The 16129-nt window shown below is 34.0% G+C and overlaps 1 protein-coding gene across 1 annotated transcript in view; it reads left to right on the plus strand.

The window, feature by feature from the left end:
* FRYL (FRY like transcription coactivator) overlaps positions 1–16129 on the plus strand; it is a 135280-nt gene that overhangs the window by 24147 nt on the left and 95004 nt on the right. The window contains exons 7-12 of the mRNA XM_065877145.1: positions 175–343; positions 619–711; positions 8166–8264; positions 9304–9405; positions 14834–14937; positions 15137–15245. Of these exons, the coding sequence (XP_065733217.1) occupies positions 175–343; positions 619–711; positions 8166–8264; positions 9304–9405; positions 14834–14937; positions 15137–15245 (676 nt within the window). The remainder of the gene's footprint in view (positions 1–174; positions 344–618; positions 712–8165; positions 8265–9303; positions 9406–14833; positions 14938–15136; positions 15246–16129) is intronic.

Here is a 16129-nt window from a genome sequence, read left to right on the forward strand (position 1 = left end):
GTAAATTTAGAATAAGAAATATTTTTGTTATCTATGTTTTTCTGGGTAGTTTTGATGAGGGCAGAGAAAGGAGATGGTGTTTAGGTAAAATACTTCTTGATTTCAACCTTAAATATCATGTGGGAAATGAGTGTTTTCAATTCATATCAAATTGTGTATCCATGTACATTAAAGGTTTCAGGCTGTGAGGAAGAAGTTTGTGACAGAGTTAAAAGAACTGCGACAAAAGGAACAAAGTCCACATGTGGTACAAAGCGTCATCAGCTTAATAATGGGAATGAAATTTTTCCGAGTGAAAATGTATCCTGTAGAAGATTTTGAAGCATCATTTCAGTTCATGCAGGTGATCTGCAGTAATTAGAATTAGCCTAACAGTGGTTGTTTTTGCTTTTCATGACTATTTAAAAGAAACAAAATAAATATAATTAATGACGTTACTAATTCCTTACTCCAAGCGTTAAATTGTCAGAAGTGTGAATTAATTTTCTTTTTAAATTTGAACATGACTTGAACTTAGCTTTCTGGTAAAATTGCAGAGTATTTACAAAATTATTGTGATATTAACATTTCTATAATCTTCCTCCTTTTTAAATCTAATATACCTTTTTCCCTCTCAAGGAATGTGCTCAGTATTTCTTAGAAGTAAAGGATAAAGATATAAAACATGCACTTGCTGGTTTATTTGTGGAGATTCTTATCCCTGTAGCTGCTGTAAGTATATTTTAAATTTTATATTGCATTTTAAAAGTACTTTTTATGTTGAAGAAGTTACCACGCGTGATATTCTTACTTTCTGGTAACCTCATAGACAATAAAGCGGAAACTTTGAATGTAGTGGGAGTATGGGGTAAATCATTATTAGACACATAGCAGAAGAGCATCAATCAGTCTTTTAATCAAAAGAACAAGCCCAGGCCCTTAAGATTTAGAGACTGTTAGGAAGGCAGAGTATTTGCAACCTAGAAGTAATGATTATCTCAAGTAGCTCAGTGTAACACACTGCGTTTAATGGCATTTGCTCCTTACAAAATGGCAGCCATTTTAATGCCTCTGAAGAATTTAAAAGTACTGTGACATGTATCCTAGAGTTTACAGGATTGTCTCAGTTTTAAAAGTTAATTTCTATAGTTGCCATGACATTCATCATGCCTGTCAAAATATGTATTCTAAATTATTTAGAAAATATGGCTGCTATAAATATGGTTCCAGTAACTTCTAGGGAAGCAGATTTATAGAAGCTTTTCTAGGTCTAAATTCATTGTGTTATTCAAAAATAATTCTGTAGTTACTAGTAACATAGCATGGTATAAATAGGATTCGGGGATTTTAGAATACTTGGACATGCTAGATTTTTTTGTTTCCTGGGTTTTTTGTGGTATGTGTTATGCCACTCACTTTCAGTATACTACGTACTGCTGTATAAATGATATTCTTTATATATATACGTATAATTTCATTTAAAAACACTATGGAGGTAAAATTACACATATTTAAAGTGTACAATTAGACATGTATATGCCTGTAAAACCTTCACCACAGTCAAGATAATGTACGTACCTATCATACTTCAGAAGTTTCCTCATGTTCCTTTTTAATCTCCCCCCCCACTCACTCCACATTGTTCTCGGGTAACCATTGATCTTTCTATTCCTCTACTTAGTTTTGGGTTTTCTAGAATTTTTTTTTTTTTTTTTTTTTTGCGGTACGCGGGCCTCTCACTGCTGTGGCCTCTCCTGTTGCGGAGCACAGGCTCTGGACGCGCAGGCTCAGGGGCCATGGCTCACGGGCCCAGCCGCTCCGCGGCACATGGGATCCTCCCGGTCCGGGGCACGAACCCGTATCCCCTGCATCGGCAGGCGGACTCTCAATCACTGCGCCACCAGGGAAGCCCTAGAATTTTATATTAATGGAATCTTACAGTACAGACTCTTTTTTTCTGGCTTCTTTCACTCTGCACAATTATTTTGAGTTCCAACTATGTTACAGAATATATCAGCAGTTTATACATTGTTGACTAGTATTTCATTGTATGGATATACCACAGTTCGGTTATGTGTTTATCTGTTTTGGGGCATTTGGGTTGTTTCAAGGTTTTATTTTTATATAAATTTATTTATTTTTGGCTGCATTGGGTCTTCGTTGCTGCGTGCGGGCTTTTCTCTAGTTGCGGCGAGTGGGGGCTACTCTTCGTTGTGGTGCGCGGGCTTCTCATTGCAGTGGCTTCTCTTGTTGCGGAGCACAGGCTCTAGGCATGTGGCCTTCAGTAGTTGTGGCTCGCATATCTGATTTATTCTTTTATAAGTTGTGCTTTTGGTATCGTACCTATGAAGTCTTTGCCTAACCCAGGGTAACAAAAGTTTTCTGTATTTCAGTTTCGGGATTTACTTTTAGGTCAGTGATCTATTTTGAGTTAATTTTGTATATGGTATGAGGTATGGATTGAAATTTTGTTTTGTTTAATTCTTTTTGTTTTTGCAAATAGCATCCAGTTGTTCCTGTACCGTTTCACTTGTTTGTTTACAACTCTTTCTAAGTACATTAGTTCCTTTGTCAGAAAATTCAATTGACTCTATTTGTGTGGGTCTTTTTCTGACTCTATTCTGTTCCAATGATCTGTGTGTATATTCTTACAACAATGGTATACTATGTTAATTACTGTAGTAAGTTAGAAGGCAGGTAGTATATATACATCTTCCAACTTTATGTTTTTTCAAAAAAATTTTGGCTCTTCTAGGTCTACTGCATTTACATATAAATTTTAGAATCACCTGGTCCATTAAAAAAAATCTAGTGGGATTTGATTGGGATTGGATTAAATTAGTCAATAAATTGGGAGAACAGACATCTTAATATTGATTCTTGCAATTCATGAACATAGTTTCTCTTCTTTTACTTAGGTCTTTATTTTCTGTCAACAGTGTTTGGTAGTTTTCAGTGTACAGGTCTTGAGTATATTTTGTTAAATTTAGCCCTAGGCATTTCATATTTTTATGCTACTCTAAATTGCATTGTTTTAAAATTTCATTTTCCAGGTGCTCAAAATACTTTTCAATGTACATTTTTTTTTTTTTTTTTTTTTGGCTGCGTTGGGTCTTCGTTGTTGCACACTGGCTTTCTCTAGTTGCAGTGAGCAGGGGCTACTCTTCATTGCAGTACGCGGGCTTCTCATTACGGTGGCTTCTCTTGTCGCAGAGCATGGGTTCTAGGCGCATAGGCTTCAGTAGTTGTGGCGTGTGGGCTCCGTAGTTGTGGCTTGCAGGCTCTACGGCGCAGGCTCCGTAGTTGTGGCGCACGGGCTTAGTTGCTCCACGGCATGTGGGATCTTCTCGGACCAGGGCTCGAACCCGTGTCCCCTGCATTGGCAGGTGGATTCTTAACCACTGTGTCACCAGGGAAGCCCCAGTGTGCATATTTTATTTTTGCCTTATTGCACTGGCTAGGGCTCTCAGTACAAGCATAAATAGAAGTGATGAGAACAGACTCCATTCACATCTTAGGGCTAAAGTCATCAATCTTTTACCAATAAGTATGATGTTACCTGTAGATTTTTCATAGATGCCTTTTATCATACTGAGGAAATTTACTTCCATTCCTAGTTTGTTAAGAGTTTTTTTCAGGAATGAATGTTGGATTTTGTTAAATGCTTTTTTTTCCCTCTGTCTACTGAAGTAATCATATATTCTTTTTTGTTCATTAATATGGTGAACTACATTGATTGATTTTTCAAATGTTGGATCAACCATATATTCCTGGGGTTAAACTCCTCTTGATCATGATAAGATTTTTTTAATATATTGTTAGATTTTATTTGCTAGGTTTTTTTCTTTTGAGAATTTTTGCACTTATCTATGTTCATGGGGGCTGTTGGTCTGTGGTTTTCTTGCAATGTCTTTGTTTTTAGTAACAAGTTAATGTTGAAGAAGTTTGTGCAGAATTGGCTCTACATCTTCCTTTGGAGTTGGGTAGAATTCACCAATAAAGCCACCTGGCCTGGGATTTTTCTTGTGGCAAGCTTTTTGACTACCAGATAATTTTCTTCAAAATACATAGGGCTGCTCAGACGGTTTCTTCTTGAGTACGCTTTCATGTCTTTCTAAGGAGTTTGCCCATAACTCCTTTCTAAGGAGTTATCCAATTTATTGTAAAGTTGGACATAATATTCCCTTAGTTTCTTTAAATAGCTATAGGATCTGTAGTGACCTCTTCCATTCCAAATATTGGTAGTTTGTGACTTTTCTCCTTTTTTCCTAATCTGTCTGGCTAGAAGTTTATTGATTGTATTGATCTTCTCAAAGAACCAGCTTTTGACTTTATTGATGTTCTCTATTTAACTCATTTCTACTTGGATTTTTATTATTTTTCTTCTACTTACTCTAAATTTGCTCTTTTTTTCCCCGCTAGTTTCTTAAGGTGGAAGCTGAGGTCATCAAGACCTTTTCTCTTTTCTAATATAAGCACTTAATGCACATATTTCCCTCTAAGTAGTTCTAACAGTGGCAGCCCACAAATTCTGATATCTTGTGTTTTCATTTTCATAAAGCTCAAAATACTTTCTGCTGTCTTTTTTGAAATCCACGGGTTATTTAGAAGCATTTTATTTAATGTCTAAACATTTGGGGATTTTCCAGAGATCTTCAGGTGACTCATTTTTAATTTGTGGTTGCAGAACATATTTGGTATGCTTGAATCCCATTAGATGCATTGAAATTTGTTTCTTGGGCCAGAATATCATTTATTTTGATGACTGTTCCATGTGCACTTGAAAAGACCATATACTGCTGTTCGATAGAGTGTTCTATGAATATCCATTAGGGCAGATTGGTTAATAGTGTTCTTCAACTCTGCTGATTTCCTCTCTACTTGTTCTGTCAACTACTGAGAGAGGAGTATTGAAATCTGACCAACTGTTTCTCTTTGCAGTTCTGTCAATTTTTGCTTGCTGTATGTTTAAGCTCTGTCATGAAACACATGTATGTTTAGGATTGTATATCCTCTTTAATTAACACCATTATCATTGTGAAATAACCTTCCTTATCTCTGATAATATTCTTTGCTCTGAAATCTACTTTATCTGATATTAATATAGCCACTCCTGCTTCCTTTTGATTGTATAAGGATAGTATATCTTTTTCCATTTTTTCCTTTTAATCTACTTGTGTTTTTATATTAAAATATATACACATATATATATATATATTTTTTTTGTAGGCAGGATATGGTTGGTTCTTGCTTTTTTATCCAGTCTGACAATCTCTGCCTTTTAATTGGGCACCACATACATTTGATATGATTAGTGATACAGTTATTTTAAATCTGTCATCTTCTGATTATGTTTTTAATTTTCCCATCTGTTCTTTGTTTCCTTTTTCTACTATTTTTTTGGATTAATTGAGTATTTTTGTGATTCTTTTATCTCCTTTGTTGGCTTATTAGCTATATCTCATTGTTTTGTCATTTAATTGTTTATGGTATACATCTTTAACTTATTGTTGTCTACCTCAAGTGATGTTATACTGTTCATGTGTAGTGTAAAAACCATACACAATGGTACACTTTAATTTCTTCCCTGAAAATTCTCACACAGCAGTAAGCTGGGGCCATCAAAGGGCTCACCTCATCTATTTTCCATTCCTCAGGGGTCACCTTCTTTTGTTGACTGATGTATAATGTTTTGCATATCATTTCATATATTTTGTTCCTTTTTGGTTGTTTCAGGTGGTAAAATAAGTCTGGCCCCCTTTACACCACCTTGGCTAGAAATGGAAGTTAGTTAAGATTCACTTTATTCAGGTTTTATTCTATTTAAAATATTTTAAAATGAAGAAATTTATTTTCATACTGAGAATCAAATGTAACTGTTTTGACTTTTATTTTTAAATATTGAATTAATTGACTTGTGATCTATGTGTTCATATGGAATGGTTTATGGTATTCAGGTCCTATCTTTAGAACATGTTCAGAAAAGATGGACAGGGAATTGTAAGAAAAATTAAGAATTTAAAATATTAATGACATAGCAGTTGTAGAGATTGGCATGATTTTTTTTTACCAGTTTTGAATATTTACTTATATTTAAATACTTGAAGATTTCTTAAATGAATACAAACAGAAGTCAAGAACTATAAGTTTGTAAGTAGCTTGAGTCAAATACCCCACCCCCACTCTCACCTCAGTTTTAACTGTGAAAATAGGTTCATTTTGCCAAAAAGAAAACATGATCATTTATAAAACCACGTCAGCTTAGCTATGAAGTAGCTATGTACTTAATGAAGTACATCATTAGTGCATGGACTTCAATTTCTTTTCCTAGAAATGGTTTGAAACGCTGCGTATCCATCCCAAATTGTCATTTGTGCTTCCCCCTTGTCTGAAAAATCTCTTTTTGCCAGATATCTGAGATTATGTTGTAGTTTCTAAGGTAACTCATCAAAAGGAGCAGATTGTGGGAAGAAAGACCCTCGACTGTGGTCCATTATTACTGTGTTGCCTAATTCTTCTTTTATGCCATGTTTGCTTTTGTATTTTATTTGTTTACTAGGGTTGCCCTTACAAAGTACCACAAACTAGGTGGCTTAAACAACAAAAATTTATTGTCTCACATTTATGGAGCCTAGATGTCTAAGACCAAGGTGTTGCCAGGTTGATTTTTTTCTGAGTGCTGTGAGGAAGATCTGTTCCATGTCTCTTGCCTAACTTCTGTAGTTTACCGAAAATCTTTGACCTTCTTTGTCTTATAGATGTATCACCCTGATCTCTGCCATCATCTTCACATGGTGTTATCCTTGTGTGCATGTCTTTGTCCAAATTCTCCCCCCCAACCTTTTTAAAATTAATTTTTATCGGAGTGTAGTTGCTTTACAATGTTGCATTAGTTTCTACTGTACAGCAATACAGCTATACATATATATATATCCCCTCTTTTTTGGATTTCCTTCCCATTTAGGTCACCACGGAGCATTGAGTAGAGTTCCCTGAGCTGTACAGAAGGTTCTCATTAGTTATCTGTTTTATACCTAGTATCAATAGTGTGTATATGTCAATCCCAGTCTCCCTATTCATCCCCCGCCCCCTTTTTTAAGGACACCAGTCATGTTGGAGTAGCCCCCGCCCCAACTTCAATATGACCTCATTCTAACTTAACTAATTATATCTTCAGTGATTTTCATATAAGGTCACATTATGAGGTATGCGAGGTTAGGACTTCAGTATATGAATTTTGGGACAATTCAATCCATAACACCAGCCTCTGCACATAGAACTCCTTCTGTCTGGAACATTCTTGCCTCTCAAATAACCTCCAGCCTCCTTTCCTGGTTAGATTCTACTTATTTATTCATTATATGTATTGAGTGCTTTCTGTGTGTCAGGGCCTCTTCCGTCCACAGGGAATACAACAATGATCAAGGTAGGAAAGACTCCCTGCTCTTACAGAGCTTACGTCTAGTGCAGAAAACTCAAACAAGTATGTAAAATTATGTATCAAGAGTATATGCCAGATGTGGTGGTAAGTACTGTGCAGAAATGTAGAGCAGGGTAGGGGCCTAAAAATTCTTGAAGTGAGCAGGGGAGTTGAAATTTTAAATAGAGTAATTAGGAAAGATCACCACCTTGAAAGAGATGGTGACGATTGAGCAAAAACCAAAGGAATAAGGGAGTAAGACATGCTATATTGGGGGGAAGAGCTTCTTAGGCAGAAGGAACCAGTGCAGACATCCTGAAGCAAGAGCATGTTTGATGTGTTCTAGGAGCAACAAAGAAGCTAGTGTGGCTGGATCCTAGCGCAGGGGGCCAGAGTAGTGGGAGATAAGACCAGAGAGGTTAAATGGGAGGCTATTGCGGTGTTTTAGGTAAAGTAATGCCGAATTCAGCTTAGATGTTACTTCCTTCTGGAGTTTTTCCATTGGGATCTCTTCTGAGTGCTCCAAGAGGACAGAGAATTTCCTCTTAGAGCTTCTGTTATACCACATATTCATCTGCTTGTTCACCCAGGGCCGGGACCTGGTTTATCTTACTTACTCAACATTTGGTATATTATGGGACTTCATCAGATACTCAGTGAATTATTGACTAATTTCAAACCTTACAGAAACTTATTGTAATCCTTGTATAGTTTGATCTAACACTTGTAACCATTTTCTTTGTGTTTGTATTATCTTTTTACCTAGGCTGTTAAAAATGAAGTGAATGTTCCCTGCTTGAAAAATTTTGTGGAGATGCTTTATCAGACTACTTTTGAACTGAGTTCCAGAAAGAAGCATTCGTTGGTATTGAGAAACATTTCAAACCTTCATATGTTTAATTAGGAGTTTTAGTAATTGATTTATGAATTTAGTTGGGTTTTTTTTTAGTAGAGTTTTAAGAGAATTGTAAAAATTGAAATTGTAAAATATCCAAAGTGTAACACAAGGGCAAATTTTACCTATTTTCTCCTGTTCTTTTCAAAACTTTCTATTCTTAATTTTACTAGCTCTGTATTTGATAGGTTATTCAGACTTCATTCTAGGTATTTACCTGTCTTGACAGATGCTATAAATTATGTATTAGAATAAAGGAAAAGTTAAGTGTAGTCTCATATTAAACCATAAATTCCGTTATTTTACATTATAATAAATTATATCCTGAAGCATTTGATTATTTAGGAGCTATTGTCTGTCTAATTACATCTTTTCTATTCAGAGATTTAAAGCATTTTTTTTCCATTTCACCATCCACTTCAGGAACTTTGAGGGATTTTTCTGTAAATTTGTTATGCAGCTTGGAGAAAGTTTGGAGAATTGGACAAATACTTGACTGTTTAAGATAGAGGTATAATAATAATAAACACTGGTTGTGCCAGGCATTGAGCCAAGTGCTTTACATTCTTTGTCTTACTTTAAGCCTCACAACCCTATAGCATGTGTGTGATTAGCATTCTCCACTTTACATGTTAGGAAAGTGAGGCTTCGAGCACTTTAACATATCCTCCCTGAAGTCACACACCTGATGAATAGAAAACTGCAACATTAATGCTGGTCTGTCCTCTGATCCCAGGGCCACTTTACTGGTTAGAGGAGGAATGGGTCTAGGGAGAAATAATAGCATATTTCTCACTTGGGGAGATGTGATAGATCAGGAATTTGTTCTTATAGAAAATCTGCCCTTTATCATTCTTTGTTAGATTACTCCCTGAGATCATATTTTTTTAATTACAAATGGGAAAACTGCTAATAGAATTTTTTTTGTTTATGAGAATGAATGAAATATAATTTACAAGTCCAGTGCTTTTTCATAAAAATGTTATTCTCTTTCTTCTGTCTCCTATAGGCTCTATATCCATTAATTACCTGCCTTTTATGTGTCAGTCAAAAACAGTTTTTTTTAAATAACTGGCATATTTTCCTACAGAACTGTTTGTCACATTTAAAGGTAAGACTTAATCTCATTTCTGACCTGTAAATACTGACTGTAGTGTATTCACTTATGCATATACATTGAACAGTATATAATAAAACTTTTAGTACTATAGTTCATTTGAATAGTGATACTTTAACATATTCCTTTTCTTATACGTACTTCATTCCTTCTATAGGGAATCATGTTATAGACATGAATAAACGGTTGATTAAAAATTTAGTTGGTCTTAATGAATGCAAAATTATACATTTGTAATGATTGTTTATATTATCTTGGATCTAGCAATATTTGTTAATAAATAAATTCCTTTGGAATTTCAGAGTATTAGTTAATCTTATGAAACTCTGCAGATGCTTATTTTGCGTTTTCTCTTGAGAAAATTGAATGATGTTGGCTCACGTCTGAATAATATGAAAAAAGCCTCGATAATAAAATATCAGTAAAAGCACATTTAGTGTTGAGTATGCCCAGCCAAATCTGAAAGTATGCTACTGGATCCACATAGACAGGAAAGCTCCTGCAATGATTCTGACTTGAATCAAGGGGTAATTAATTGTTATTAACACTGTTTGGCACATCTATGTCGAGTCTCAGGATTGAAAACAAAACTGTGAGATAGAAGGATCATTATCTGCCCAGGATGCTCTGCTGGCAGAACCTAACAGGATCTTCTTTTCTTCTGTGGATAGGACCACAGTTAATATCTGACACAGAACATGGGAATATTCCTCATCTGCATGTCATGTGAATGCTTGATTTGAATACCATTTTGATACATAAATGAATATATTTGAATATTTGCTTGCATGTTATAGAAACATGCAGACATGGCATTTCATTTTCTGTTATTCCTCTAAGTTAGGGTTAAGACTGAAAAACTTAAACTTGGAAGACAATGAAACCAAGGCACAGAGAGATTAAATGAGTTGTCTCTGACCCTACAGCTCATCGTGATATTGTGAGAAATAGGACTGGCTTTTTTTCCTCACTTCAGGATTGATTCACTGGACAACGTTATCCTATATATCTTTTTTTCTTAAATGATTTTACATATCATTTTGAAAAATACTTTGATTTCTTAGTAAGGTGTACTAAAATATGTCTTTGAAAAATATTTTTAGCTATTTTCCTCCTAGATATACATACACTGATGTTATTCATATTTGGGTGAGAATTGATGTATTCTCTTTGCTCTGTTTATGAAAATTCCCAGGACCAATCAAGCTGGTTAAATTCTTTATGTCATGCAACCATAAAATAAGTTTTATTTAAGTACATTATATTGTTTCTGTCCTTATTTTGATAATTCATACAGATTTAGGTACTGAAAGGGAATTGATCATTTTCTGGGTAGTATGATTCTTCAAACTTTTAATAACATATTTTAAGACACGCATTTAAGTGTTTCTGGAAGTTTGCTTTGTTTCATGACAATTCATACTTTTCTGTTGCTTGTTGGAATGTTTTTATATATATACGTTTGCACCTAACATATTTGCAGTTCTTTCGCAGTACTTTAACTTTTTTTTTTTTTTTTTTGGCTTAAGGCTTTCATTTAAAATGCTCTTTTCTTTGAACCCTTACCTCCTGTTAAATATTTCTGGCATATTGTCCATTTTCATTAATGGCTGTGTCAATCTGCCAGGCTAAAGGAGATAAGAGCCACTTAGCATGAATATTTGGAATATAGTTGTCTTGACCATTAACCTTTAACTTACATTAAGGCTCTATTCAGCAGAAATTTTATGACTTGGTTCCTGCTTGTTAAGTTTTAGGTACTGTGGCTATGCTACATAGTTGAGGTAAGGAGTCGAGCATTCAGGGAAAAACTATGCTAATTATCTCTTGTGACAGGTATAATTTATTTGTTTTGTATACAGGAAAAATTGGTCCAAGATAAAGGTCTTAACCTAAATTGATTTTGTTTTGAGATTTAAGTAATCTCTTGAGTTCAAAAAAATCTGTAACACTTTTCTGTTTATTAGACCTACTACTCCTTAAAATAGATTTTTATTAGTATTTATTATAGGCTAGATTCTCTAAGTACAGTATCACATTTAATTCTTACTATAACTGAGGCCGAAAGAAGATAAATAAGCAACCCAAGTTTAGGAGCCAAAAAAGTGATAGGGATAGGATTTGCATCTAATCCATCCAGTTCAATAAAATTTGCTCTTTCTGGTCTACCATGTTACCTTTTAATGTGCTATAAGGAATGTTGCTTTACTGAGTATTTTAAAAAATATTTTGGGTTATAATTCTGGGATAGTAAAAAGACATTATTCCCTAGAGTCATAAGAATAAATATGATGCATTTTCAAGGCACTTTAAGATACCGCACAATTTTAAAAAAATTACCATACTAGTTTCTGAAGTTGGTGACCATGAAAAATGGGCATTAGTCTGTAGGTCCATAAATAGCATGAGAGAACATCAGTTTATTTTCACCGAAAGTGTTAAATCTGCTGTTTTTGTCCCAAACATAATTTGGTAGTTTCCCATTCCCCTATCTTTATGTCAAATAAGGTCATTCTGTGAAAAATGATTTTAAAGTTTCTAAAGAATAATTGAGAGAGAGAGAGAGAGAGAGAGAGAGAGAGGAGTAAGAGTAGATGCCATGTAAAAATAATTTAGATTTTTTTTCTACAGTGTATGCTTATTTTCTTTTAAAAATTATAACTTATTTGAAATCAAATGCAGTACTTTTAGAGGAAAAAATTAGATAGTTAAAAATTTATCTATTTTCTCTCAGTTTGAGTGTTGTAGATGTATCCCATGATGCCCAAATTATAGAATTTTTTTTTCTTCAGTGATTCTAGCCACTGTCTTGGACATTTCAAATTTCTTCTAAATAGAGACCTTGGTGAAGAGCTGTCTTGTTTTGTGCTTATTTTCATCTAACATGCATGTGCTGCATCTCATGTTTATGTTTGCTGTCTCACATTGCTTTATTTAGATGCCATCTAACAACAGTATCAGAAAACAAATAGAAACACTCCAGGTGAGTCGTGTTGATGTTACAAAGTAAAATATTGCTTTATCTCCTTTAAGTGTGGCTTTTTTCCCCCTTTACCTATGGCTGCGTTGCATGTCCAACGTATTTATTTAAGCCTGCTTCTCGTATTGTAAAAGAAGAGCAGCACACAGCGGGAACATTCTACCGAAAGTTTAATATTAATGTGGTCCCAAGAAGATGAATTTAAGAGAGAGAAGTGATACCGAATGTTGATTTTTAACCATAATCTTCAGTTTTAAAATATTCTGTTTAATTAAAATTAGCTGTTATAAATGATGCTTTTTATAACATTTTCCAATGAAATTCAGGAGACAGTAACTCAGATTTTGAATATGATTTTGATGCAGCACTTTAAAACTACAATCCTACTGGTTTGAGTTTTAAACAAATCTTTTGTTGTTGTTGTTCACAGTAGGAAAAAAAGGAAGAAACATTAAAATGATTGCTGCCAAAGAGCATATTTGCCTGACATCCAAACTGTATTATTTAAAATAGATAAGTAATAAGAACCTGCTGTTAAAAAAGAAAGAAAGAAAAAAGAAGTAAAGAAAATTGTGTTATACGTTAATATTACTGGATTTTATTAATGTAATCTGATTATTCAAATTAGACCAAAATTGTAACTAGGGAATTATGTATCTTTGTTTAAGGATCAGATCAATTTAGGATGTTTTCATTATTCAGAGATATATAACAGCATTGCAGTTACCGAATAAACAATTATATAATTTTTATCACTTTTTATCTTTGCTGGAATTGTTCATTATAAAATAAGTCTGCTTTGTAAAACATAGTAGTCCATCTTGGAAAGTTTGAAAATCAAATTTGTTTCATGCCAGATACCTCAGCACATAAGATAATCCAAATACTTTATTAACAATTTATATGAGAAGAACTTTTATGTGGAATTGGACTTAAATATTTCTATTATATAATTTATTATATGTTAATTTGTAGTATTCATATTTTGAAAGGATAATTTAACTATGTGAAGGTATTATTTGGAGTGTACATAAAACTAATTGAACTCATACTTTGACATTTGAGACCTTGCATTTAAGTGATAGAAAAGAAAGTACTACAAAAAGCTTGGTTGTTATATTAGTAAGATATATTGTGTGTAACTTTATATGTTACTTTAGTTACATTAGTAACAAATTAATAGAAAACTACTTGGGGAGTGTATTTGAAATTTGGAATCGTGGATTTGGCAGTAGGAGGAGAGACTGGCTTTGAGACACCATTCTGAATTATATCAAATTTTCATATACATAGATGTGCAAAATTATATTTTCTAGTGGTTGTCTTTTTAAAAAACATGTCCAGTGGTAATCTTGTTACATTGCTTTTCATCATACGTAGTAGATGTCTGTTATTCTGTAGTCTGAGAAAACATAAAAATAGGATGGTAAATTACTTAATATTTAAAAACTCCCTTTTGTCCTGTTATATATAAAATAATTGTTTAACAATAAGAAATCTCTCAAACCAGATTAAATAAATGGTAATTTATAGGACTAAATGCATCCTACAACTAATTAACAGATGCATAAAGAGTTTCTCCTACTAAAGGGATTATTAGCTAATTTTCAAAATTTACAATTAAATCTCATTACATGTCTCTTGTCATTTAAGAACTTCACTTTTTATAATAGCTAGTATGAAGAAAAGGTTTGCTGATCAAATTGCGATTGAAATGGATATACTTTTCTGATTTTAAATAAGAATGTTCTAGTTCTAAATTAAAAAATTAAAGGTAAACACCTGACACTTACTGAGCATTTAACATGTGTCAGGCAGTGTTCCAAGTGCTTTTCACGTAATAACTCCCTTAATCTGTGAGGCAGGTACCGTGTTATCTCCATTTTAGAGTTGAGGAAACTGTTTCACCAACTGATCCAAGGATGGGGTTTGGCCAGTCATTCCTAATCTCAGAGTCTATGCTCTTAACCCACCATTCTATATTCCTCTTTTAAGTATAATCACTCAATAATATTTTGCGTTATTCCATAAACACAAATATCTATAACAACATTTGGTGTTCTAAATTTTAACTGTGTATGAGCTGCAATGAATTACAGCAGAGATGAGCAATCCTTTTATCATTATGTCAGTATTGTTGTGTGTCCCATTTACCATTAGGTAAGTTGAAGTGTGTATAATTTCAGAGTTCTTAGAGATACTAATAGTATTTTGTTTTGAGAATATAAGGGATGGCTCAATTTCCTTATTTATGGTTGCTTTTGAGCTCTCTGTACTTACCGTATACCAAATATATGCTTACATATTTAAACCTGTTTTAGATTGAATAAAGAAGGGAATGGAGAGGGCTTTTAGTTGTTGACAGAGAATATAATTGATCTTAAATTATTGCAAGTACTTTGATAAATAAGCTTATTTTTATTCTCTTTTGCTTCTAAACAGAATAAAGATCCTAAAATGTCTCGAGTTGCACTGGAATCTTTGTATAGATTGTTGTGGGTCTATGTAATTAGAATAAAATGTGAAAGCAACACTGTAACTCAAAGGTGAGTGCCTTTGTTTTAAAGCATATTTAAAGTAACATCTTGGTAAAAAATGCCACACCGATGAATTTTAGTTAACATTACAAATACCTTGAGGAGGAATATGAATTATCTTGGCATATTATGAAGGATGCGAAGGATATTTTGCTAATGTTTTGTTGATTTCATTCTCTCTTTATGACTAAATCTTTTTTCTCTACAGTCGTCTTATGAGCATAGTGTCAGCACTTTTCCCAAAAGGGTCACGTAGTGTGGTTCCTCGTGATACACCTCTCAATATATTTGTGAAGATTATTCAGTTCATTGCTCAGGTGAGTGCCTCACCTCATAATACCTATATACATGCAAATTGTAAGAGTAGGGGACAAAGTGAGAGAGTGGCATGGGCATATATACACTACCAAACGTAAAGTAGATAGCTAGTGGGAAGCAGCCGCATAGCACAGGGAGATCAGCTCGGTGCTTTGTGACCACCTAGAGGGGTGGGATAGGGAGGGTGGGAGGGAGGGAGGGAGACGCAAGAGGGAAGAGATATGGGAACATATGTATATGTATAACTGATTCACTTTGTTATAAAGCAGAAACTAACACACCATTGTAAAGCAATTATACTCCAATAAAGATGTTAAAAAAAAAAAGAGTAACTTAGAGTCATAGAATTTGTTACACATCTAAAAGCATGATAACAAAACATTTATTAATACTGAATAGTGAAAAATAAAAGTATGCTTTAAAAAGTAAAAAATAAATGATGCTAATGATTTTTGTGTGTGTGCAAAATACATTTAGATGATTGATCTACACACTTGGAGACTCAGAGGAGGAGACACTTAATTTAGGAAGAGTCAAGAAAATGTCTCATAATCCTCCTCTTGTCTATTTACTAATTAGTTCCTGAGTGTCTTGAAAGATTTTGGAACATTGTTTTCATAACCTGCATTAATCTATGTTCTCAGGTAGAGACACTAGAGTCCATGCATGGTAGCTTGTTGAATCCAAAGGGGTCTTTTAAGGAATAGAGGTCGTTCACAGAATCACTCATAGGACTGAAGAAACAGATTCTAGCCGAAATGGAAATCCAGAGGAAACTACACTATCGGGCTACCAAGGAAGCTGCTGCCTCTGCCACAGTCAAAAACCTGCCAAATTAGGAAGTGCCCCAAGCGCTTAAGAATCATGTTTCCACCACAGTCCC

This window comes from Phocoena phocoena, chromosome 5 (assembly GCF_963924675.1).
Source record: "Phocoena phocoena chromosome 5, mPhoPho1.1, whole genome shotgun sequence".
Taxonomy (NCBI): Eukaryota; Metazoa; Chordata; class Mammalia; order Artiodactyla; family Phocoenidae; genus Phocoena; species Phocoena phocoena.